Here is a 24,834-nt window from a genome sequence, read left to right on the forward strand (position 1 = left end):
CCCTTGTATCCGCACCTTCTGGGACTCGATTTGAGATCTGGTCTTTAAGTTGATTGATCTAAGCCTAAAGAATAGGCCAGTAATGTGCTTACTTCACTTAACTCCACACCCCTCGGTTAGATACAAGAGATCTCTTTTGATACACTTACTGAATGCAAGAAAAATCTGCATCTCTCAAAAATGGAAATGCTCAGATCTCCCGACAGTGGGCCAGTGGATCGCTGTGTTGAACGAAATTGACGAACTGGAAGGTTTATTGGCAGCTTTGAGACGGAAAGAGGAGCAGCACCGCAAAACATGGTATTATTGGCATGATTTCCAAAGTTTCAGCGCCCACAACACCCATGTGTTCTCTCTGTGCTTCCTTAGATCGTTCTACTGGAGAACGAGTGTAAATAGAGATGCCGAAGTGGATTGTGTGGGTCGTTACACGATGGTCTGGCCCCTGGTGTCCTAGCTGTATTATTAATAGATATGTGAACAGACCGAAGCAGGTATAGGTGAAACTGCTCGCAATCAAAGAATAAAAACACACAACCTTCAATAGAGTAATAAAAATAAAGGATTGCAGCGCCTGTATAAACTAAGAGGGAAATGTTCTTCTATAGATATTAATAATCATACAAATTCTTTAAGTCCGTAAATTAATATAGTCCTTAAAGGTAGAAGAATCACTCACCAAAAGCTCAAAGTCTGGTATAAATATACCTGAAAGGTTCCCCAATGGGGGAATCAAAAATGTCCGTGTTGTATTCAGTCTCTCCCATAGAATGAAATATGGGTAAAAACAAAAAGACATAAAAAAACTCATAGTATAGTATATCAATACAATGGTGAATTCTTGCACAGCAGATAGGGAAGATCACCCGTGATGAAAAGGCACAAACAAACTTCAGTGCTTCACTCCTGATGCCCCATATGCAATGCAAACTCACCAGACGAAAATGAACATAGCGCTTGTCATTAGAAACATATCACTGATCCTCCTGTCCCCAGGATCTCATTGTATCCACGGTGGGTCATACGCTCTGTCCACTCCACATAATAGCCAGACAGAACAGACAGTGTGTCACAGTAAATCCATTTATTGATATCGCCTGAAAGAGTGTATCAACGTGCCTTACTGAAATATTATATTTCATAATATATTTCAGCTCATGGCCACTTTCCAATGGAATGTGGTCCCTTGCAATTACATATCAACGAGTCAGACTAACACACCTCATTCATACACCCTGGACACCTGGCAGTTGTATTTTGCATATAGACGACAAGACATTGATAGGTGTTTACATTTTAAACACCTTTTCATTCATTCATTTGGACACTTAACAAGTTAAGGCTTCGCATAGAGATTACAGACAACACCTAAACACAATTGACAATTGCTTACATTAACACATCAGACAGCTGAACACAGACAGATTGGCTCTCCCACAAAACACAATTTCAGACACAAGACACCTCACATTGACAGCGATGTATAGGGAACACAAGGGCTTTTTCATGTATTGTTTTGTGTGGAGATATGTTCTATTGTTAAGTTGACCCATGAATTGTAACCGGTTTAAAGCAGTTTTTGCCGCTCAAACTTCCTTTAAATGTGAGCGAAACTTGAAATAAAACAGATATGTCTACGCTACGCTTAAGTTGCTATGTGTCGTCGCATCTCCTGGCCAGCGGAAGGAGAATTCACTATACAGGGGGAGTTGGGACTGAAGGGCTGTATATCATCTTGTAATTGCCTCCTGACGAGATTGAGCTCACCACCCGGAGAACCTCTCCTCATTTTGCCCTTCCTCACCCCAGGAAAGAAGAGAGACACGAGACATTCATGTCTCCACTTTACAGTTGAAGTCAAGCCTATTGCACACAAAGGACAATGTTTAACGTTGTAGCCGCCAGGGATGTAGTCTGACCGCTCTGGTGATACGAGGGTCGAAAGTGAATTTTTTCCTCCCATTGAACGGGGGGTTTATTTTTGCCCTTTCCTGGCAAAGGCTTTAGGAGATGTTGGAGATTCACATGCTATAGTCAACAGGTGGTATGTGCTGCCATGGTCTATTTGTAGTGACTTTATTGCCATGATATGGAGTTTAGATTTTTCAGGACATAGATTCTTGCAAGCTATGGCCCTCCTCATTGAACATGTCTGTTTTTGATTTGATAGAATTCTAAGAAGTTATATCCCTATGTGCACACAACCAAGTCACCAGCCTACATACACCTTAGAATATAATGTCACCTGTTTTGTGCAAGTCAGTTACCAATAATATGACATGCACTCATACAATAACACCAGCTATGTCTAGAATGTCCAGCTCATTAAGGGATGGTTACTATCATGTGGGACTCATAGTTGGACATATATCCCAGGAGGGCACATAGTGCTATTCACAGACTATAGGTGATCCCAACCTTATGAATAAGGTTGGGATCAAAGGTTGGGTTGAAAGAGTGTATCAACGTGCCTTACTGAAATATTATATTTCATAATATATTTCAGCTCATGGCCACTTTCCAATGGAATGTGGTCCCTTGCAATTACATATCAACGAGTCAGACTAACACACCTCATTCATACACCCGGGACACCTGGCAGTTGTATTTTGCATATAGACGACAAGACATTGATAGGTGTTTACATTTTAAACACCTTTTCATTCATTCATTTGGACACTTAACAAGTTAAGGCTTCGCATAGAGATTACAGACAACACCTAAACAGAATTGCTTACATTAACACATCAGACAGCTGAACACAGACGGATCGGCTCTCCCACAAAACACATTTTCAGACACAAGACACCTCACATTGACAGAGATGTATAGGGAACACAAGGGCCTTTTCATGTATTGTTATGTGTGGAGATATGTTCTATTGTTAAGTTGACCCATGAATTGTAACCGATTTAAAGCAGTTTTTGCCGCTCAAACTTCCTTTAAATGTGAGCGAAACTTGAAATAAAACAGATGTGTCTACGCTACGCTTAAGTTGCTATGTGTCATCGCATCTCCTGGCCAGCAGAAGGAGAATTCACTATACAGGGGGAGTTGGGACTGAAGGGCTGTATATCATCTTGTAATTGCCTCCTGACAAGATTGAGCTAACATCGCCCAAAATGCAAATACAACTTTTTACAAAGTGTATATTAAGTATAATGTGTAAAAGGCCACTCACATGAAAAACGTTGCCACGGACAGCAGTCAGTCACGCCGCGGCGACTGCTTTCCATGGCAGCGAAAATCCTGTTAACTTATTATTAATCATGATAATGCTGCACAGTTCACCTATCCCTCAAAAACAATTAGTGAATAATCCCACCAATATCACACAAATGGAACCTGTGTAATGGTAATTAAATCAACAACTATCTAAATAAAATTATAAACCACACAAAAAATAGCTGATAATAGTGCTGATAATTAAATCACTTAACATTATGTGTGAAGTACAATCAATAAAAATAACATATCATATTCATATATTAACCTTCTCCCACTCAGCCTAGAGTAAAAATAAAACAGCTGAGCAGGACTGCTGTTATCCTGGGAGGATGCCCTATGATGTACTCCAATTTGCACACCTCGTGCACGCCATAGGGGCACAAATTTTGCAAAATTTTATAACAGAAACTAATAAAAATGTGCTTTTTTAAAAATGTTCCGTATTTTTCTCATTTCTATAGCAAAAAATAAAAAAACTCAGTGGTAATTAAATACCACCAAAGGAAAGCTCTATATGTCTCAAAAAATGATAAAAATTTCATTTGAGTACAGTGTTGCATTGTTGAGTACAGCAGGTCCCCGGGTTACAAACAAGATAGGGTCTGTAGGTTTGTTCTTAAGTTGAATTTGTTTGTAAATCGGGAACAGGTAAATTTTTTAAGTGTAGCTCCAGCCAAAAAATTATGTTTACGTATTTTTGGATCGATAAGGAAGGGTTAACACCCCTGTAACGTTTGTTTTGCTGTCTGTACCCCTGTTCAGAAGATTTCACCTCACTTTCTGTCCCTATCACAACTGGATTTTGAAAATTTTGGGTTGTTGTGGAAACAAGGATTAGTGATAAAGCTTTAGTGGTGACACCTTTTTCCCATGATAACTCTTACAGGAGTGAATTTCCCTTCCTAGGGGGAGACTTCCTCTCACTTCCTGTTGTCTCCCTCCGTTTGTAAGTAGGAGTCGTTTGCAAGTCGGATGTTTGTGACCCGGGGAGGACCGCCTGTAATTGTCATTCAAAGTGTGACTGGGCTGAAATCTGAAAATTGGCCTTGGCGGAAAAGGGGTAAAAGTGTCTTATATTGAAGTGGTTAAACAGTTTGTATCCTGATGTTCTTCACACAATTTATAAACCAAAACGTCCTCTTTGTTTCTTCTAGTGATCTACCGATATTGGTTTTTCGTTGCCGATACCGATATTTTGGCCAATGCATATCGGTATCGGCCGATATTTTTGTACATTTAAAAAAAAATAATTTTTTTGACAGGTACTTTTGTGGAGGGATCTGGGGGTCTAAAAGACCCCCAAACCCCTCCTCTGCACTTAAAAGCATTCAAAACGCCATGTTTGGCTGTTTTGAATGCTGTCATTTTTTTTAATCTGGCGCCAGACAGTACCCGGAAGTGATGTCACTCATGACATCCCTTCCGGGTTTTTGCATGGAGACCCGATCAGAGTCGAATGCGGCTTTGATCAGGTCTTCGGCGGCCATGCAGGCTGGTTGCCTTGGGTCTCCCGTCCCGCTCTTTGTAATGACAGCCGAGCGGCTTCTCAGCCGCATTGGTTGTCATTACAAGACAGCCGACCGTCCGCTATGGAAAATCCTTTACTTGGAGTACATCACGGGGCACAGAGCAGTCATAATAATTACTATCTGGGTTATACGCCACCTATAGTTGAACGGACACTGGCAACCAAAAAGACAGGAAGCCCCCCCTCTATAATAACCCCTCCCATACAGGAAGTACCTCAGTTTTGTAGCAAGCAATAAACATCCCACACAAGAGGGGAGGTACGTCTGTGTCCCGTGATGTACTCCAAGAAAAGGATTTTACAGGTAATCTGAAGGGAAAATCCAATTTTCTTTATCGTACATCACAGGACACAGAGCAGCAATAATAATTACTATCTGGGACATCCCAAAGCAATGCACTTGAGTGGAGGGAGACACTAAATATGAAAAAACCACCATCAGACCGAAAAAGATCTACATAGCTGCCTGCAGCACACTGTGGCTAAATGCAGAATCCTCCCGGGTCTTAACATCCACCTGAAAGAATTTAGTGAACGTATGTACTGAAGACCAAGTAGCGGCCCTGCAAATCTGAGCCATAGAAGCTTGATGGCGAACTGCCCAAGAAGTACCTACTCTTCTGGTAGAGTGTGCCTTTACCGGAAAAGGTGGAACCTTCTCCTTTAAACCATGCGCCTGGATAATGACCTGGCGAATCCACTGAGAAATTGTAGACCTAGATGATGCCTGCCCTTTCCTGTGCCCTTTTGGCAGCACAAACGAAAGGTCGGTCTTCCGAATCTGAGTTGACATCTTCAAATAGACCTTAAATGCACGTACTACATCGAGAGAATATAACAAATTTTTCTCTACTGTTTGAGGATTTGGAAAGAAGGAAGGCAGTATATTGTCCTGATTCAAAATGAAAAGCCACCACCTTGGGTGCCCCTCTGATGGTTGATATAGGCCACAGCCGTGGCATTGTCGGATTGTACCCTGACAGGGCAACCCCGAAGTCTGGGAGTCCAGTACCTTAACGCCCAACAAACCGCTCAGATTTCCAGGATATTGATGGGGAAGCTCCTTTCTAACCAGGACCATTTGCCTTGGACAGTGGCTTCCTCCAGAACTGCCCCCCAGCCGGAGAGACTGACATCTGTAGTCACCACCTTCCCGACTACTGGAAGAAAGGATTTCCCGCTCTCCAAATTCCTGGCTACCAACCACCAACCTAGACTCTGGCGTACCCTCGGTACTAGAGACATGCGACAATCTAGGGCCTTGATCTTTTTGCTCCAGACTGTTGTTCTGTAAAGGTCTGGCATGGAATTGGGCATAAGGAACTTACTTCGAATGAGGACACCATCTTTCTTAGCAACCTCATACAAACACATACAGAAGGATACTTTTTCCCTCTTATGATCCGAACCAGATCCTTCAGGGCTCTGACTTTTCTTGGCGGCAAAAACACCTTTGCCTGTACAAGGAAACCCAGATACTCTAGACTCTGAACCAGCTGCAATGCTGACTTTGCCAAATTCAGAATCCAACCCAGACGTTCTAAGAGCTGAACTGCCCGGGCACGTTCTGACTTGGAGTAAAAGCCGACTGGTTTATAAGTAATAGATCGTCCAGGTATCCTACCATTGCTATCCCTTGAGACCCTATAATGGAGCTAGGGTTTTTGTGAACACTTGTGGAGCCGTGGCTAGCCTGAAGGGCAAGGCAACAAACTGAAAATGATGGTCTTCTACCACAAAGCTCAAAAACCTTTGATGGGCCTAAAAAATTGGCACGTGAAGGTATGCATCCTTGATGTCTATGGATGCTAAAAATTCTCCTCCTTGCAGAGAGGCCATGACTGAGTGAATTGACTCCATTCGGAATGTGCAAATGTTTTAGAACAGGTTCAGGGCTTTGAGATCCAGAATAGGTGTCAAATCTCAGTTTGGCTTGGGGACTATGAAAAGGTTTGAGTAGAAACCCCTGAATTTCTCATTATTCAGGACTTCTGTAATCACTGCTTGAGTCCTCAGATGGTCCAGAGCCAGAAAGAAGGATCTTCTTTTTAGAGGATCTGCAGGTATGTTTGACCTTACAAACCGAGGATGAGGAAACCCCCGAAATTCTAGTTTGTGGGGGCGTTCCTTCACAATGTAGATTTAGCTAGGCTTGGCACGCCCCTGGGCCCAGGGTTTCTTCTGCCCTTGACCTGAAGACTTGACTCTAGATCCAGACGGCTGAGGCCGTCATAACTGCCTAGGATTAGAAGTACTGGGAATCTGAGTGTTAGACATTAAAAGAAGGATGTTTACTTCTTCTCCTAACTGGTAAAAGAGCACTCCCCCCCCCCCCCCCCTCAAAAAAAATCTTTTAGATATATTTGTCCAGATAGTCACCAAATAGGCGCTTCCCATGAAAGGGAAAGCCAGCTAGCAGTTTTTTACATGGTAATTCCGCAGGCCAACTTTTTAGCCACAGGATTCTGCGCATATGAACTGACAGAAGAGCAAACAGTGACATTTGCTGTATGGAGTGTCCTTAAGAGCATCTACTGCAAAACACAAAGCCAGAGGAAAACCTTATAAATCTTCAGCAGACTCTCCCTGAGAAGGAACACTCCTGGACATGCGTTTAATACGGTCTTTGGAAGATTGACAATTTCCTATAGCCACCACTGCTGGTTGTATTGCAGAGCCTGCAATAGCAAAGGAAGCTTTTAGTAAAAATTCTAATTTCTTATCAGCTTTTCTACAGGACAGGTTAAATTTCTGTTTACAGCATCCACTGTAGGCATACTCTATTTTCTTGTGAATTTTTCCTCCATAGGATACAACAAAGATAACGTTTTGGGAGGAAAAATAATCCAATCAGGATGATCCCAATTTAGCAAATACTCTGCCCAATCCAGAATTAAAACGGGGGGGGGGGACTCAGGTGAGGGGGATCTATAACGTTTCCTCCCTCCTTGTGACACTTAAGCAATCATGCCAGCAATTTTTCCCTCAAGGCCAGCTAAAGCTGATGCCAAATCATCCTTAGTGACGCAGGCTGAGACAGAAGCACTAGAAGTGGCTACTATGCCTGACAACCGTAATGGCTCAGATTGGCCAGTCGCCTCTGGCCACTCAGGGGAGGTTAATACAGAGGATGCACGGCTAGGAATTTCCAATCCTGATGGTGGCAACTTGTGCCCCTTCCTGCTGTGCCCCCCTCCCCCCCCACTCTTTTTCCAGGAGGACATTGCTCCAGAGAAGAAAACTTGAGGTACTTACTTTCGTGTACTCGAAGCTTGTGCCAAGCTGTAACAGCTTATCACACACAGCACAGTTTTCTCAAAGTAACAGAACCTGTCAGTGCCTGTAAACATCCACTCAGAGTGACTCACACATCCAGCTGCAGCTGCTCTGTGTCCCATCCAGCTTCTGACAGAAGCTCTTCCGGGAACACTCTTCAAATGCTGTCTCCGCCCCTTACTGCACATGTGCGGCGTGCTACGTGCACGTCCATGTGCCACGTGGGCACCATCGCGTCACCGACACGCCCCCGGCTCCACATTCACGCTCGTGCATGTAAATAGAGTAAAGTTGAAAGCATGCATGATCTACCGCCGCAGGGATGGCCACCAAAGGTGCTCTCTGAACCCGAGCAACTGAGGGTAAGCAGATACGCGGGAGGGATGTACAAAGTCCTGCTGCCCACCAAGCATCAGGTGGGTTGAGAGCAGAAAAATGTAAGGCATCCAAGGAACACATTCCACAGCTGAATACACATACTGCCTCTAGTGGAGACATAAAACATGGCACCCGGTATCTGTTAAATTAGAAGGTAACAGTGCATAATTAAAGTGAACTTACGACTCCCACCGCAGGATTCTGCCAATAACTAGAATCCAATCTTCTCCCATCACGGCGAGTTCTGTCACTTGTTTAACTTTAAGAATTGGGTCCCCCTAATTATTGGGGCCATTTCCTTGGACCTGTAGGGCACTCTGCTGGAACCCCTTTGGGGTTAGTCTTACCAAGGGTCCGGATCCCAGGGTCCAGCGCTCAAGAGGGTCGCATTACAGGCAATACCTTGTTTCCTTTTACTGAGGCTCAATGTCAATCCAATGCCAATCCCCTTGGATCTTAACCGGGACTGTAGCATAATCTTTTTTCTTCTTTAAAAATATGGACAGCTTCTCCAACCATGACCATCACCTCTAAGACACTGGCAAAAAAACTGAGCTACTTCCTGTATGGGAGAGGTTATGTAGAGGGGAACTTCCTGTCTTTTTCGTTGCCAGTGTCCATTTACCCATAGGTGGCGTATAACCCAGATAGTAATTATTATGGCTGCTCTGTGTCCTGTGATGTACGATAAAGAAAGCGGAAAATTATGAATCTCCCTAATGGCTAATGTGAGCACAGACAGCAGACCATAAAGGGCTCGTTTACACCAGATGCAGTTGAACACGTTTTTAAATGCTGTATGAATGCATATGCAAAAAAATGAATGTATTTCAATGAGCCTAGTTTACACTGTTGTGGTCCTTTCATAGCCGTTTAAAAAAAGTACAGGATGTTGTATTTTTTTGCACGCAGACATACTGGAACGTATGTGATTGCACTCATAGTGCATGTACAGTATATGCAACTCAGTGTACAAATAAGGCCTTAAAAACACACCACAAATGCACCACGAAGATCATGCAAATGCACCGCAAAAAATCCCCAATTGCATGTAATATGCATGCAAAATTGTACACTAAACATGAGAATTGTCGTTTCAACCACTTCCCACTGTACAAAGAAAAAACACTTTGGCTTTAGATAAACTATTAGATAAACTTTTAGCTGTCTTGACTGAGTGTGTTTTGCACTGAAAGGAATATATTATATTAATTGAGTGGGCACTGAGCCACGTAATTAAAGGCATTAAGGAAAGTTACTGAGAAAAATACATTACTAACATTGCTGACATTGCTAACCTTTCTTTGTGAAAATGCAAGTTGACTGACTAGAATGCTGATGCAATGGCTTGCTGACAAGAAATAAAAAGGTGTTGATGATTGATATCATCATCACTGAACTTCACTGGCTGCATTCTTGTTCTCGTTTTGCAACAAAATGTATAAAAAAACAAAAATACCCAGGAATTGGTATTTCCCAAAAGAAGTCAGGAATGATGTTAACATAGGTTTCTTCAAATTGTCTATTTTTAATTTGCTATACTGTAGTTTGTTTGCTGACATGTGTAAATCTCATTGACAGAAAACCGATGTGTTTGCAAACGTTGCAGTAAAATCAAGCAGGATTGTGGGAAACCTTAAACTTAACAGGTAAATACACACACACACTCACACACACACATATATATATATATATATATATATATATATATATATATATATATATATATTTATATATTTTTTTTTCTTATATAAAAAATATATACATTTACAAATACATTTTGAAAATTTGATATATTTATACATACATACATGTTTATTTAATAATACAATACATTGGAAACATTTTATCTTGGTGTCTCCACCTTATTCTCCATCCACAGTAAAACCTGCAAAAAAATCTATATGAAAAATTGAATTATATAATTCACAGGGAACATCTTGAGGAAAATGGTCAGGTCGTTTGGGTAACCCTACCTCAGACCTGGATTACCAAGAGTTATTGTAAATTTGAGCTGACAGAATGGATTTTAGTTGACTTGCATTTCATAAAGACACCATTTGGATTGATGTTAACCACTTCTGGACCGGAAAAAAATAAAAAATAATTTGCAGTAAAAAAATAAAATAATATATATATATATATATATATATATATATATATATATTTTTTTTTTTTTTACTGTAAATTATTATTATTATTTTTTTTTTAAAGCGTGCCTCTCACCTTTTCAGAACTAACCAGAGCTAAGCAAACCATCCTGCCAAACACACAGGCTGATATCCCCATGCTATTTGGATAGCACTTTCCCTTTAGCTTTATGGGGGTCTTTAAAAAGGGTTCCACCAAAACAGGAGTTTCCCTATTCAAGCAGTGGTGCCCCCTTTTTAATGAGAACCAGATTCTTTGTCCCCCTTAGTGCCCAGAGGGAAATACTTGCCTCCCTTTGTAGGTTGTAGCTTGCTTTCCAATTAGCTTGTTTTAGGAGACCCCCAGACCTCTAGACTCTAGCAAAACCTCTAGCAAAAGTGTGAAAAAAACATACAACTCATAAAACATTTATAATTGAATCTATTTTTAACTCACAGTATATATAACTTTCTTGAGTCTAGTGATGCCATGCTGTCTTATCCAGCAATGGGAGAGTAAAAGGAACAGGGGAGCAGGGGAATACAGCTTACGAATTGTTCATACTAGATACAGTGGCATATATTTTTCTACTTTTTCCATTAAGAGCAAAATGCATGGACATGAAAAACACAATGGTGGTAATTTACTAAAACTGGATCAAGAATCTGGAACAACCAATGTGATTCTACAGGGGGTAATGTTGGGTATTGGGCCAGCAGTGGCCCTACCCAGGTGATGAGGTAGGACTCCATAGAGGGTCACAACCCTCTCCTCATATCCTGTTAGTTACTTATCATCCTTGTACCGCTTCTTGCATTTTTTTTTTCTGTATATGCCTCTACCTCTGTATACTAGTTTGCTTTTCTGTTGGTTTGTTCATGTGTTTTATTGCAAATTAAAAATAAACACCTTTAAACGAAAAAAAAAAAAGAATCTGGAACAACTGTGCATTGCAACCAATGAGCTTCTAACTTCAGCATGTTCAGTTACGCTTTGAAAATAAAAGCTAGAAGCTGATTGGTTGCCAAGCACAGCTGCTCATATTCTGGCTTCTCTAGTCTTAGTAAATTCCCACTAATATACTCAGTAGTCAATTAAAAAAGATGTGTTGCATTTCAGTCAGGGTACAGCTTGAGTGCATTGCCCTATATTTTGCCATTAATGTCAATCCAAATGGGGTCTTTAAAAAATGCAAGGCAGCTAAAATCCATTGTTAGCAAAAATGTACAATAACTCCTGGGTGACTCAGGTCTGAGATAGCGTTACCCAAAAGACCTAACCATTTGCCTCAAAATCTTCCCTGTGAGATCAGGTCTTCATTTTTACATTTCACAATAGGACCTTAAAGTTAATAGCTGCAGTTCTGTATGTATCTCATTATACACATTTCCCATAGTATCCTCATACTAAAATGAAATAAATAGATATGGGAGACTGAATACTCTACAGTATATCTATAATGCAGTAATAAACTAGTATGTATAAAAGGTAATGTGAATATTTTCTTATAAAAGATTAGATGACATTATTTATAAAGCTTCAGAATTTAGATTTTTTTTTATGTTTTTGGTTTTTGTAGGGTAGACATTGAGCTGAAACATTCTGATGTAGGACCTTTCTCGGTGAGTATGAATTGAGGAGATAGTATAACTTGGGTCAATAAATTTGTATCTTGGTATGTAACCTGATAAAGCTCTTCTCACCGGTTAGGGTAGTCATTTTTACCACCAAATTCAACTTTTTCAAAGTGCGGTTATGTGCAGGTACATACATTGCTTGCCATGCTATCTTTGGAAAAACAGGCAGTGCAAGTTATTCTATATTGAGCTGACACTTTGGACCACATAGTTTTAAATACTACAGCATTTGCAAGGGCTTAATAAACAGGCAAAAAATTTGGGGGAGCATACCCATGTATTTCCAAAGCTGCTGCAGCTATGAACCAAAAGACATGTATATTAAAAAAGAATAGCGCGCAAATGCAAAAGAAATTACTACCAAATCTGAAGAGAGTCCATAAATAAAAATGGGGGTTTGGTCCCACCATATGGCCATATCGTGCTCATATCGTGGACCAAACCCCCATTTTTATTTATGGACTCTCTTCAGATTTGGTAGTAATTTCTTTTGCATTTGCGCGCTATTCTTTTTTAATATATTTGCAAGGGCTTGTTGAAATCTTTGCGCTATCCACACATTTCTACTGGTCCATCCCTATGATGAACGCCTTACTGGCAAATATAGACTGTCCATAATACACTGCCTGGCCAAAAAAAAAAAAAAAAGTCACCACCTGAAATTAACTAAGCAACTAACTAAACTAAGCATGCAGTAAGTATCCTATTGGATAGTTACTGCATGTGGCCAAAGAATGAGGTCAGCTGACTACCTGAATATACTGAATGACCCGGTTATTCCATCAATGGATATTTTCTTCCCTGATGGCATGGACATAATCCAAGATGACAATGCCAGGACTCATCAGGCTAAAATTGTGAAAGAGTGGTTCAGGGAGGATGAGAAATCATTGTCACACATGGATTGGCCACCACAAAGTCCAGAACTTAACCCCATTGAGAATCTTTGGGATGTGCTGTTGAAGGCTGTGCGCAGTGGTCCAACTCTCCCATCATCAATACAAGTAAAAAATGAATGCAACACTGGACGGAAATAAATCTTGTGACATTGCAGAAGTTTATCGAAACAATGCCACAGGGAATGTGTGCCGTAATCAAAGCCAACAAAATATTATATATAAGTGGTAAACTCCGCGCTTATGGAATATTTGGATACAAACGAATGTAAATGGATAAATCCTAGGCTGCAGCCTCCCTAAACTATAGTCAGAGGACTATAAAAGGAAGGGGAAGATGGCTGGGGTCTGATGGAGTCCTGGCAGTATGGGGTATAGGCTCCAAGTATCCACGGTGTGTCAGAGTAACAAACGAGCGGGGAAACATGCGTCTGGAGCGCAATGCGGTCCACGCCTCAATACAGGAATCGGAAGTGATGCCACACGCTGTACGTGTTTCGTAAGAGTACGTCCTCAGCAGCCTTGGAGCCTATACCCCATACTGCCAGGACTCCATCAGACCCCAGCCATCTTGCCCTAGGAATCCTCCCTCTAACCCAGGACCTACCAGGGACCCTTAAGACGTCCAACTTAGGACCTAGAGTGGAAACAAGGACCCACCTACTGGATTACCATATATACCCGCTCTATACCCCTGTGTGGGGTGGGTATTTCTGGTAAATGCGCTACTTACTAGAGGGGTCACGGAGAACCTCACCGCCCACCATGGGGTCACTCATTGTGTATAATTTACACGAAGATTGTCACCTGCTAATTAATTAATTGTTTTTTGGACTTTTCTAGTCACTTCATCACTATTTAATATCCATCCAATATTTATCACCTTAATTTCCATCATTGAACTTATCTCCTGGATACACTATCACTCTTTTGCCATTTATTTACTTGTCACTAGTTTTGTTGGTGCACATCACCTTTGGATATCTATGCACATGTCACCTTGAGTTATTGATATTTATACTTATATTGCATTATTTTGGATCTCACATCACTTGTGGTCACTTATGCACATGTCACTTTGATTCATTGGCACCTATTTATTTATATATACCTGTTTATATATTATTTATATTCTTTGGATTTATACCTATGGTTATACATGCACACGTCACCTTTTAGGGTCATTTATGCACATGTCACTTTGATCCATTGATATATTTTTATACATTTATATATTTTTATATACTCATATTTATAGTTTTTTACATCACCTCCTTTTATACCTTGTAATTTTTATTGGATTCTTTGAATATTTGACCTACATATTTATTGCCATTTGGCACTCTATATTTTACATATACACTTCTTACCATTAGGCAGCGCCATTCCCTCACCCCTTTTTATTAACAAAATATTATAGTGTGTGTCCTTTTTTTTGTGACAACTTTTTTTTTGTAACACTGTGCAAGAAAACACCACTCAGGAACTTTAAGGCAGCATATAAACAGTAAAACTGAAAAGGGCACAAAGCCAGTTTATTTTGTACAATGATAAAAAGTCCATAAGAAATAACAGTAACATACAAACAATGATGCTAGACATATAACGAAGTACCCTGTACTAAAAGATAACCCCACAAACTGCTGCCTGCCTTTGATGGGCCAGCAGGGAGGGTCTCAAAGTGCGTCCCAATATGTTTCAGAATAGAATCCTACTTCAGGGGATTAGGGGTACAAATTAATCTAGAATGCTATAAAGCATAGCTAAAGCGAAGTTACACCCAAAAGTGGAGAGGAGTGAGGCTTCGGGTGGCCACATTGCTGGATCTTGGGACAGGTGAGTGTGTGTTTATTAAAGTCAGCAGCTACAATTTTTGTAGCTGCTGACTTTTATTAAACACAAAAACAGCTGGAACTCTGCTTTACCACATGTATAAAAGCAGCATATGTACAACAGTGTGAGCAATACATGTAGACAATAGAAAGAGTATAGCTATTGCTGATACAGAACTGCTTAAAAAGCTTACACTTACATATGGCGACAGTACAGTGGTTAAATTCATAAATAGTGTCTTTAGATGCCTTTTAAAACTATACATTTATATATATATATATATATATATATATATATATATATATATATATATTTAAAATCAAATCTTTATTATTTTGTGGAAATAACACGGTGTGGGTGGATTTCTGTCAGTCACACTGTGTCACACCCCTCCAGCCTGTGAGGGAGGTGAAGCCTCCATTAATCTACATGTAATATACTGCCCCGATTGTGTTTAGCTGGTTAGTGGGCATGGAGGAGGAGAGAGGGAGTAGACTGTCATTTACCACTGTGTATACGATCACATGTATGACTCTATAGTCACATGGACTGCTCAAATGTGATAGGGAGGAAATGCTTAGCATAGAAACTCACTGAAAACTGAGCATGTGCAGAGTTGCCACCACAGCTGCAAAATCCCTAGCTGAATTGGGGACATGTACAGAATTTGGAGATAGAGAGCAGCAGGATCAACCAGGTGTTTTGCAGAATACAGAAAACAAATCTTAAAGCGACTGAATATGAACAGCATTTAATACGGCATGTATTGATTGTTTTTTAAGAGCCACCCAACCATTACAATTACTATTGTTCTCCAAAACATAGACCCTTCCCCTCTCTGTAGAAATAAACCAACATTGGATCCAACGCCTCTTAAGCCTGGTACACATGGGCCAAATATCTGCTGGTATTGGCAGGTTCAAAAGAAACCGGCCAACATTCGGCCCGTGTGTACAGCAGCCTGTCCGACAGAAACCGCTGAATGTCCGGCTTCTGTCAAACAGGCATGCTGCAAAAGCAGCATCTGATCAGCATCCAATCAGCGCTGACAGCCAATGGCTGTAAGAGCTGACTGGTGTGTTCTGGTGGAGAGGGGCAGTCCCCCTGTCAGAACACAATAGCTCAGCAAGAAGATCGCTGTACTAATTAGTCAACAGCCAACTAGTCTGAGACTCTGTAAGAGCAGTCACAGTTCTTGCAGCAACCTCTGGCATCTAACCCTCAAAGCACAATCACTTCTGAAGCCAAAGGTCCTGGTCACAATGTTCAGAGACAGCTCCCCAATCAGTATCCCTGGGAAACTCTTTAGTAAAAGGAATATTTCTCCAGCCCAGCTTTCTAAGTTAGTGTGCTCCAGCAGATTTCTTTCAGGCCCTCAGCCAAGCACATGTTAAGTCCTATTAGCAGAAGCTCTTCAGTAACATAGGCTGCCTCCCAGTATCTGAGGCTCCAAAAGAAGAAACTTCTGAACAGACCCTCCCAAACATTAAGGCTGCATTCACATGTCAGCTTATAATCGCGGGCAGAACCGCCGCGGTTCCGCCCGCGATTTGGAGATTTATTGCAAATCGCGGGACGCCTAGCGTTGCCCGTTGATTTGCAATAGCCCCCCAAACGCCGAGCGATGTTGCCGCGATTTACGCCCGCCGAATCGCGGCAACATCGCGCAAACAAAATCGCGGGACGCAATACGCTCCAAAGAAGCTCTTGTACTTTTTTGGAGCGTATTGCGTCCCGCGATTTTGTTTGCGCGATGTTGCCGCGATTCGGCGGGCGTAAATCGCGGCAACATCGCTCGGCGTTTGGGGGGCTATTGCAAATCAACGGGCAACGCTAGGCGTCCCGCGATTTGCAATAAATCTCCAAATCGCGGGCGGAACCGCGGCGGTTCTGCCCGCGATTATAAGCTGACATGTGAATGCAGCCTTATCTTCACCCCAGTCCTACCTTCTGGGTGCCCCTTCCCAAAGATTGGTTGAGGTCAGACAAATATTCAGAACTCAGTGGCTGACCCTCCAACTCTATCTCTGGAGGCTTATTCCAGAGGCAGCCAGGAGCAATCAATCACCAGGCTTAGGGATAGAGCTGACCAGACCTGAAAAATAAATTGCTCCTCAACTGAGTACAGAAGAGCCAAAAACTAAATGAAACAAAGTTTAGAGCAGGGTGCTACACCTGTCAGCAGATGTTCTTAAGATTAGGGGCCAGGACCCCATGTTAAACACTATGGACATTGGGTTCACCATTCCAAAGACTAATGTGCAAATAATAACAAATCTGTGTCTGAAACATTATATTTCAGGTCGGGCTTATACAGACTGCTGTGAATTTTTACCTCTCAAGCACCCTTCTTCCTAAAATCAATGGTATGTACCAGAACCTTACATATCAATGGAATATTTCTATGTGTTGGAATGCTACTGTGCACTTTTGTTTTTTTTCCCCTGAAAATATAGGATAACAATCTTTCTTTTTCCTGATCATTTAGAAAAACTTAATGAGGGCTATCCCTTACCTTTACTGGACCATGTGCAGCTTGAAAACATTATCCTGAAGCAATATGAAGTAAGTGAATACAATTGTACTACTTGGAGTATACATGACTCAAGTGTTTATAACTTTAACTAATATTGTAGTTTACAAAGTAAATGTTGATTGAAAGTATATAGATTGTATTCTGTCTGTTTATGCCTTTAATCCAAAGTATCATGTATTGAAGGTTGAAATTAAGTATGACTTTGTAGGCTGTCGGGCTTTCAGGTTGAGGTTGAGATCAATAACTGCAATGCTATTTACTGTACTACATACACTACACAACAGTATATTAATTTGTCTTAAAGTGTAAGTTCACCATTTGGAAGATTATTTTTTATTTTATTTTTATTTAATTTAATTTATCTAAGTGGTTGTTATTTACCTACACACGCTCATTCAGCTTTTTTTTTCACTATTGGATTATTTATATGCGTTTACAACAATTTATTTGTTTATTTATGTATTTATGATCATTATATATTTGATGTCCATTAAATATTGGATCACATTTAGTCACTATTGGTTCGCTACTTATTGTGCAGCATTTTTTGATATGAAGTTCAATGCAAATATTGATTTTTCTAGTAAATGTTGTGCTTGACCCTGCCCCTTCTACACCTCCCCGCTGCCCTTTCACATGATGACTGACCAACAGGAAGGTTGAGACAGTGGGAGAGGGTGGGGCATAGCTCAACTTTGACATTGAAAGACTAGATTGGCATTTGACTTAATTTTCTGATATCTTGGGATCACCGATCATTATAACGTGTTATCATATCCTCAGCGTGCATTGCTCAACTTTGTGATAGGTTTACTTAAAAAACATGAGTCTTGTTCATGCAACTAAAGTGTGCTACTATGAACAACATAATTTTCTTTAACTTACAGGATATGAGCTTCAGTAATTATAATTTGTAGCCCATGGGCAAGATCATTAATAGTCAAGTACCATTTCAGTATGCACCCAAGCTATAAACTGTGTTGTAAATAAATGACACGCTAGTACTAGCTTCACACCAGTGCACATTGGCCATAGCCTTCATTGCTCCCACTCCTGGCATCCAGCTCTCTATGCACCATAAGGGTCATGGAACCCATTTGAGATGATGACTATACTACAAACTGTTGCCTGGTTTGATTGCTAGAAGCATGTTAAAGGAACTTATCCATCTGATCACTAACTGACTCACTTCTTTTGTGGCTTTAGCAAGGCTTTTTTGTTTTACCGCAATAGCACCTATTGACCTATGGCTAGGGCAGCTGAGCACCGAGTTTTAACATTTACAAACTGTGATAACTTGTTCCTTCATGTGACCATTTCTGAACACTTGTGGCTAAATTTAGCAAGAGAACTATATTGAGAAGGAGTATAGGTGATGTTGAGAGGAGTCAGATGGCTCTTTAAAATTCAGAACATATGACAGTATCTCTCTTTACATTTATTTGGTGGTATATTCAATGGAAAGTAGTTCTAAATATAAATCAGACTCCATCAGAGGTGTAACTAGACATCACATCACAAATTATTATCAGGCTCCTCTTCAAACAGGAAAAAAAACATTGAATAACATCCCAATTACTGCCTATAAAATTGCCCATTTTATAAATGTTGCCTCCCCACTTCTCTTATTATTTATGTATACAGTTTCTAATAAATCTCAATGGAAATACCTGCTCTTAATCTTTTTCCAAGCAACCACAAGACTATGAAGCTCTGGTGAGAGTGTCTGTTTGTGAAGGGCTGGCATTGTTGCTGAAATCATTGGGCAGCCCATAGAGGATTCGATTTTCATTCCTTCCACCACGGGTGGTGGACTGGGCAAATTTCAATCCATTTATGGCCGGCTTTAGAGCAATTACCTCACCACATTGATATCCATTTCTCTATGACATTCTTGGCTCTGAAAGAGTTAAGGCCCCCCAGCCGTACAGACAGAAGTACTTGCTGGAGCTTTGTGGTCACATGACCAGTTGCAACTAAATTAAAAAAGGTGTTTCCACTGAATTTTATTAGAAACTGTATGCAGTAAATATGAGAGTCGTGGGGCGGCAACATTTGAAAGGTGGGTTATTTTAAAGAATTTCCTCTTACTTTTAAACCAGATTCTGGCCAAAAACAACTTTTGAACAACTGACCTGTAAAAATAAGCCTGGCTGCCGGCTCTGATGTCAGAGCCAGAACTATGAGGTGGATGTTAGGAGCAGATCACGCTGTGTCTCCTGCATTTGTCTCACATTGATAGGGAGGAGAGCAGGGACAAGCAATGCAGACGTGCCTCACGCGAGCAACGGAACAATGGGTACGGAACTCAGGGCTGCTGTTAGAAATCGCGGGGCCCCATACAGACTACCTGGCAGGGCCCCCTCAAGAAAATATTAAAGATATATTTAGCTAAAATTACAACAAAATCACTATTATCAGACACAAATATAACATAATAAACAAGCAAAAAATTGGGGGAGCAAACCATGAACATGTATATCTAAAGCCGGTGCAGCTATGAACCAAGCGACATGTATATTAAAAAAGAATAGCGCACACATGCAAAAGAAATGACTATCAAATATGGAGACAATCCATAAATAAAAATGGGTATTTGGTCCCACCATATGGCCATATCATGCTCAAGCCCACCACTACATCAAAGTACCCCATTATCAGTGGGTCCTACACTATCCATAAAAATGGATGAATCCAGCCTCTCTAACCCTTGGAGATAACACTCCTTGCTGGGAGAGATGTGCTAATGCACTACAAGGGACTTCTCCTATATCTACTTGATAGTGGACACTGATAGAGTACAGGTGTGTGTGGGGGGTGGGGTGCTCAACCCCAGAAGTCTGGTAGAGACCGAATACATAATAAACAAACAAAAAAAAAAATTGGGGTAGCATACCCTGAACATGTATATCTAAAGCCGGTGCAGCTATGAACCAAGCGACATGTATATTAAAAAAGAATAGCGCACACATGCAAAAGAAATGACTATCAAATATGGAGACAATCCATAAATAAAAATGGGGATTTGGTCCCACCATATGGCCATATCATGCTCAAGCCCACTACCTCAAAGTACCCCATTGTCAGTGGGTCCTACACTATCCATAAAAAAGGGGTGAATCCAGCCTCTCTAACCCTTGGAGACAACACTCCTTGCTGGGAGAGATGTGCTAATGCACTACAAGGGACTCCTCCTATATCTACTTGATAGTGGACACTGATAGAGTACAGGTGTGTGTGGGGGGTGGGGTGCTCAACCTCAGAACAGGTAGTACAGACTACCTGGCAGGACCCCCTCAAGAAAATATTAAAGATATATTTAGATAAAATTACAACAAAATCACTATTATCAGACACAAATATGACATAACTCGCATAATTCCTGCTAAATCTAAAAAAAAAAACTATGTTAAATAAAAAAGATGAGATGAGATGAGAAAAATATACCGGCTGGGCAGTTGGAGCTCAGTGATCAGAGAGACAGAGAGAGAGAAACAAAGTTACAATTTACAAATAAACTCCTGAGCAGAGATAAGTGCTGGGAGGGGGGCCCACACAAGGGAGGGGGATTAGTGAGGGACAACTGTCTCTTTCTCAACAGATAAAAGCTGATAGCAGGGAGAGGGACAGATCAGATTTCTGTAATTGTTGTCCATCACTAATCCCCCTCTCTGTGTGGGCCCCCCTGTGTGCTAGGGCCCCCTACAAGAGGGCTGGTGCCCCCCCCCCCTATCAGCGGCCCTGACGGAACTACCCTAAGGGAGAGCTCAACCCTCCTGGTCCTGGCTAGGCTCCCTTCTGTCCTAAGCCCCATAAAAGCCTCATGGCTGGCTATAACAGTAGTTTACATCACATGACACAGGGGCAGAGCTTACACAATAGGGTGCTATCATTCACATGTACCTAGAACCGTGTAATTCCTAAATACAGCCCTTTGCATCAGGTTATGTTTATTCACCTTGAAGCAAATGACGGCTAAGTAACAAGATTACACTGAAAAAAACACCCATGTACACAATGTCCTGTTGGTTCACTTTAACAAATGACTGCAATTTTTTATTTCTATTATTTTTTTCAGCATTACCTGCTGTTGGGAGCTGATGTTCACTATGGATGAATGATGGATAATAACTGCAACTGTCTGCCAGAACCGGTTTATTCAGATAGTGTTATCAAGGTCCCATGAGTCCATCTATTTTTCTTCTATGGTCTTATGATGCAATACAAGACTGTTACATCTCAAGACTAAAATACCATTTTGTGTCAATATGCTACTTGTGTACATTTCTAAAAGAAGGCAACCCAGCGAGATGGAGATCCACTATAAAAACCCTGAAGAAACCAAAGATCCCTGGTGGGGGCACATTTTAAAGCTGGTGTGCCCAAATGATGGGTGTGGTCAGTGATGATAAGGAAGTAAAATAAATCATACATCCCCAGTAACATTCCCTCTTACATTGGTGGTCAAGGACCACCCCCCCCCCCCATTGTAGGGCCCCATTACACTGTTCCCTATTATAAGTCAATTATCAATTTAGTATAAGTATGTCCCCCAGTGCCATCATAAAGTGCCACCATGTCACCCCAGGACCACCTTTATGCTACCCTGTCACTCCAGTGCTACCATTATGTCCCTCCCAGTGCCACCACATACACCCAGTGCCACCATTATGTTCCCCAGTGAATCCTTCATGTCCCCATCAGAAATGCTTTCCTTCTCCCCCCCCCCCCCCCCCCATATACAATGCAGCACAGGGAATTGAGCAGCGAGACATAGTTGCCTGTTCTGCTACATTGGTCCCCACTGATTCCCAACTAGCATCCAACCCAAGGAGCATGTATATGACATCACACATAAGCATCTATGAGGGAAGAATCGTTGGGACCAACATGGAAGAACTGGTCTTTTTATTCCATGAAGAACAGGTCTTGACACCACTTCTCTACTTAGCTCTGCAGGTAGAATATAAAATAGGGATGCATCAATATGGATACTCGTACTTGTGAAAATTCTCCCGATACTCAAAACTAATACTTTGCGGTGCGATTCACGTCCATACAAACTGAATGGGCTCAAACCGCACTTTGAAGAATCACATGCAAATTGAACAAGAATGCGGTGCGATCAAATAGCCACGTTTAACAAATAGATTGAGATCAACCTGTTGCCGACCACTATTCTAAACCTTCTGGACCTCAATGCTTTTTTGCTGTTTGTGTCTCTATTGGAGACATTATCCCTTCCTGTTCTGTCTGACACCTGTCAAATGGAAAATGATAAGTCTACCAAACAGGGACATAGGCAGTAATAAAGAATGGACAGGGGCTCTAACCCTTCCCCCCTCTATCTCAAAAAAAAAAAAAAAAAAATAGAGTTAGTGTTACATTCTGGTTTGTTTTTGTACAGACATTCTTTGGTTCTTCTACAAATAATCCTATACCACTTGCCCACCGGCCGCCACCTATATACTGCCGCAAAGAGGTGCTATTGCGCGAAACGACGTACCTGTATGTCGTTTCGTTCAATAGCCACTAGATGGCCCCATTGTGCCGCCTGAGGCGCCATCGTGCCGTGATTGGCTAGCGTGCATATCAATCAATGGACCCGATGTCGCCGGCCACCCGCAATCATCCCCGGGAGAGGCAGAACAGCGATCTGCCCATGTAAACAAGGCCGATTGCTGCTCTGCAAGGGGTCAAGATGGAGATCTTGTGTTCCTGCTAAGTAGAAACCAGGATCTCTGTCTTCCCCCAATCAGTGTAACCCCCCCCCCCACCACAGTTAGTAAGCACTCCCAAGGGACACACATAACCCCTGATGTTAACCCCTTCCCTGCCAGTGTCATTAGTGCAGTGACAGTGCATTTTCTTTAGCACTGATCACTGTAATGTTACTGGTCCCCAAAGAGTGTCAAAAGTGTCAGTTAGATGTCTGATTTATCCACCACGATGTCGCAGTCCCACTAAAAATCGCTGATCGCTGCCATTGCTAGTAAAAAATAAATAGTGAAAATAAATAAATAAAAATTCCATAAAAATATTGCAATTTGTAGACGCTATAGCGTTTGCGCAAACCAATCAATATACACTTGAGTTTTTTATTTTTACCAAAAATATGTAGCAGAATGCATATTGGTCTAAATTGCTGAAAAAATTTGATTGTCTTTAATTTTTTTTTCTATTGCCTGTGTTTATTTGCAGAAAGTAAAAAAATATTGTTTTTTTTTTTTTTTTTTTTTTTTTTTTTTAGAATTGTCGCTCTTTTTATGTTTATAGCGCAAAAAAAAAAAAAAAAAAACTGCAGAGGTGATCAATTACCACCAAAAGAAAGCTCTAAAAAAAGAACATCAATTTTTATTTGGATACAGCGTTGCACAACTGCGCAATTGTCAGTTAAAATAATGCAGTGCCGTATCGCAAAAAAAGGCCTGGTCATTAAATGGGGTAAAACCTTCTGGTCCAGATTCCTCATTGAATCAGAAAACCAGTGCAAAATTGATTTAGGTTTGTTTAATCCATTGAAGTAGTATAATTCATGCTACATTAAAGTGAGGATGAAATATTTAATGGTGAAAGAAGGCGCTGTATATATTAAAGTGAGGATCTCCTTCTTTATCCACAACTGTTGACTTTGCTTGAGTTTAACAAGATGTAAATGCAATGACTAAAATCTCAATAAATCGTTGACATGTTAATGACTAAAGCCGGCCATAGATGAATCCATCCATCTATGGGCAGGCTAACTGTACCCAAGTAAATCTTTTGAAGGACTTGGGTACAACCAGCATGTTGGATTTTTATCATGTGATTACTGCCAGTGTAATGGCGGCCAGTGCATGATAATTTGGGGGAGGGGGGCGGCAAAACCAACACCCCCCTACCTGCAGGATGGCTGGCCGGCAGTCAAATCCAACACCCCCCAGGACAGATAGACGGACAGCTGGCTAGCCAGATACCTCCTCCTTCTCAAAGTGGCTGTGAGTCTCATCTGGCCGTGTGTCTCCTTCCTCTTCCTGGCCAATTCTCTTTTCAGCCAATTGGGAAAGGGGACTCACGACCCGCTTCCTGATTGGCTGGGAGGAGAATCAGTGTGATAAAGCCATTAGATTGTAAGCTCTTCTGAGCAGGGCCCTCTAAATCCTCTTGTATTTTATTGTATTGTATATGTACTGTCTCCCTCTATTATTGTAAAGCGCTGCGTAAATTGCTGGCGCTATAGAAATCCTTAATAATAATAATAATAATAATAATAAAAGCGAATATTCATTCGCTATTGTCACACAACTGGGTGGGCTCAGGGAGCAGTGCTCTTTCGCCCCGAGCCCACCCTTTTTTGAAGCCTGTTAGAGCCTCTGACTCTAATCACGTGCTTAAAAAAAAAAGAAAAAACCC

At 41.2% G+C, this 24,834-nt stretch overlaps 1 protein-coding gene across 2 annotated transcripts in view; it reads left to right on the forward strand.

Moving 5' to 3' along the window:
- The window catches only part of LOC309566742 (bactericidal permeability-increasing protein-like), a 74,335-nt gene extending 51,992 nt beyond the window's left edge, over nucleotides 1–22,343 (forward strand). The window contains exons 11-16 of one of the 2 annotated variants that reach the window (XR_014225894.1): nucleotides 9,992–10,059; nucleotides 12,120–12,162; nucleotides 17,209–17,272; nucleotides 17,395–17,471; nucleotides 21,521–21,905; nucleotides 21,936–22,343. Coding sequence is in view for 1 of the 2 variants with exons in the window: in XM_082272016.1 (XP_082128142.1) it covers nucleotides 9,992–10,059; nucleotides 12,120–12,162; nucleotides 17,209–17,272; nucleotides 17,395–17,471; nucleotides 21,521–21,559 (291 nt within the window). In the remaining variant the exon portion in view is untranslated. Of the gene's footprint in view, nucleotides 1–9,991; nucleotides 10,060–12,119; nucleotides 12,163–17,208; nucleotides 17,273–17,394; nucleotides 17,472–21,520 lie in introns of both variants that reach the window. The other variant, XM_082272016.1, reaches the window with a different exon arrangement.
- The last annotated feature ends 2,491 nt before the right edge of the window (nucleotides 22,344–24,834 follow it).

Source organism: Pelophylax lessonae, assembly GCF_965119305.1.
Source record: "Pelophylax lessonae genome assembly, chromosome: 11".
Classification (NCBI taxonomy): domain Eukaryota; kingdom Metazoa; phylum Chordata; class Amphibia; order Anura; family Ranidae; genus Pelophylax; species Pelophylax lessonae.